This window comes from Botrytis sinoallii, assembly GCF_014898435.1.
Source record: "Botrytis sinoallii strain Bc 23 chromosome Unknown BSIN_001, whole genome shotgun sequence".
NCBI lineage: Eukaryota > Fungi > Ascomycota > Leotiomycetes > Helotiales > Sclerotiniaceae > Botrytis > Botrytis sinoallii.
The window spans coordinates 4,846,539-4,849,172 of NW_024066028.1; the positions used below are offsets into that span (position 1 = coordinate 4,846,539).

General features: G+C 42.8%; 1 protein-coding gene across 1 annotated transcript; it reads right to left on the bottom strand.

The window, feature by feature from the left end:
• Positions 1 to 218: 218 nt before the first annotated feature.
• Positions 219 to 1,436, bottom strand: EAF02_001040 (uncharacterized protein; the record flags this gene model as incomplete). The annotated part of the gene is made up of 4 exons (XM_038897088.1): positions 219 to 292; positions 355 to 668; positions 726 to 1,145; positions 1,276 to 1,436. 4 exons carry the CDS (start codon positions 1,434 to 1,436, stop codon positions 219 to 221), a joined length of 969 nt encoding a protein of 322 aa, XP_038763947.1.
• Between the last annotated feature and the right edge of the window lie 1,198 nt (positions 1,437 to 2,634).

The window sequence follows — 2,634 nt, forward strand, 5'->3', positions numbered from 1 at the left end:
GACGCCATGAAAAGCTCTTCCTTTCCTCCCCATCTTCTTCTAGAAGTTCCAGTCCATCATCTAATCTATTCCTTCTCTATTTCAAGACAGACCGGAGTATTTTTCGGTAAAGGCGAGGAAGAAAAGGTTTGCTGGAACAAACAAATGCATGCGGGTTCGCTAAAAGATATCCGACGATCCCGTAAACCCTTTTTAAACAACTGCTTTTATACAATCATTTATTTAACAGCCAAATCAACACCACCAGTGGCACCGAGAGCCTTCTTGATATCACCGTAGATAGCGAATTGACCTACAAAAATTGATTAGTAAATAGATGTGAAAATGTGAAAATGTGAAAATGAATTTACTTACCAGCAGTAATAGCACCGACCATAGCAAGACGAGCACCAATACCAGTGTATGAACCTCTGAAACCCAACTCTTTACCGATCTTGATCAATCGGGAAGTGGTTCCCTCTCCTGGAAGACCCTTGGTCTTGTTAATCTTTGACAACATGGTATCAGCTGGTTGTGAGACAATGGCGGCAGCCATTCCAGCAATAAGACCGGATCCCAAGTTAATGGTGGTTTGCATTCCGTCGGAGGTCTTGGATTTGTCGACCTTGGCGTAGATAGCCTCAACGACCTTTTCGAAAACGACGAACTTGGCCATGGTATATGGAACTCTGTTTGATGATATCAGTATTATAATGATATAATCACCAGAAAATCTTAAAACTTACTGCTTGAACAAGATTGGTCCGAAACCAGCATAGAGAGCACCAACACCCTCGTTCTTCAACATCTTGGAGAAGCCACCAACGAGACCATTGGCATATGTTGGGTCAGAGACCAAACGAATACGGGTAGCCTCAAGAGGGCAAAGAGCGATATCAGCGAAGAATTCGGCGGTAGCGGAAGAAGCCAAGTAGACAGCGGTCTTGTTGTTGACGGCATTTTCATAACCGATCATGTTAATGGCTTGTTGCTTGAAGAGTTCATAACCTCCAAATTTGAATGCGCCTTGAAGGAAGTAACCAGCGAAGGTTGGTCCAGCACCGGTCAAAAGAGCAGATGCTCCCTCCTTTGCAATAACTTGTCTGAAACCTCCGATCAATCCTCTGTTGTATGTGACGGGGTCGAGTTGGATTCTGGTCTTGACGCTGTAGAGAAAATTTATGTTAGTAATTTGATATCTTGGTTATCTCCCACTTCCAATCCCACTTCTATCTCTCCATCCATCGAATCGAATCCTCAGATTGCGCAAAATCCAACAAGAAATCTAATACATACACATCGACGGGAGTAAGACCACCGTGGGTGACTGAACAGCAGACAGCTCCTGCCAAAGCAAATCTGGAGTAAAGTGCGAAACCACTGAGCTTCTCTGGGGTGTTAGCAGCGACCTGTTGGACGACTGCATCCACCTTTGTTGAACCAGTAGAGCCAACCATGATGAATATCTAGAAAAAAAGGATTGAGAGGAGAGGTGAGGTTGTTATTAGATACTTCTTCTACTGAGAGAAGGAAAAGACAGAACAAGATATATCTCGTTGGTGGAGAGAGATAAGGTGGTCAATTGAATAAAATACAATATTATTGATTAGAAAGAAAAACGACAATTAAAACTTTTGACGCTAGAGGATCGGAACCTTTCGGACTAATAATTTAGTTTGGGTCGCCTTAAAGATTAACCGTGTGGATGGTGGATGCCTTATTTTTGGGTTCGGAAAACCGGATTGTTTAAACCGAATCCCAATCCTTCTTACACGTGTGTTCTACAAGGAAATGATATCTATCAAGTCCATCTCATCCTTCAGCCACGGTGAGGACGGCGATGTTCTGAGGATAAGTATATCTTCATATTTGCCTATGTTGGAAGAAAACCCTATTTCTCCATATCCTTTGAGGGCTATCCCAATGACGTAGCGACGTCAATCATAATAATGCCAGTGCGTTGAATATTATCGTCGGATAAAACGGAAATTCAATGCGTTGTGTCTGAGTCGCGCAATATGGCGTCAGATGTCTCATAGTTGAGGCTCTGTATGTTTATGAATTCTTCCATGAGTATGAGAAAGCAAATGTAGCAGATGTGAAGTCTTTGATCACGGAGTCTTGCTCCTACACCTAACGAAGACGGAAGTTGATGCAAGGGACGCCAAGAATTATCCGGCAAAACTCATCGGGTATCTCGTTGTGTGGTTATATTTTACGAGCTTGAGGGCTACCTCTGAACTTGTGGATTTGGCCTCTTCCATATAGTCTATATGGTGCTCATTTAGTAAGACTTTACCATTCTTCACATAGTATTCTGATGTTCAAGCAACTTCTCAAACTCAGCTACCAGGTATCTCCTTCGAGCCTGCTTAAGTATTGTACCACTCGATATCATATCTTGACCCCTCCCTCGTTGCCATACTCGATCCTGAGTATTTTTTGACCTTACGCTATACTCTATCAAGACTGTCAATTGTTATCCAGCCCAGTCGATGTCAACCCTTCAAGAACGAAGTTTATTGCCAGTTTTGCATTCAACAAACAAACAATATCTTGTACTTTACCCCAAAACGAGATTTACCACGAGTTGCTATTCTGGCGGGAGCTTGGAGTGCAAGTTGGCCAATATCAAGACCTCCTGCACCACAACAA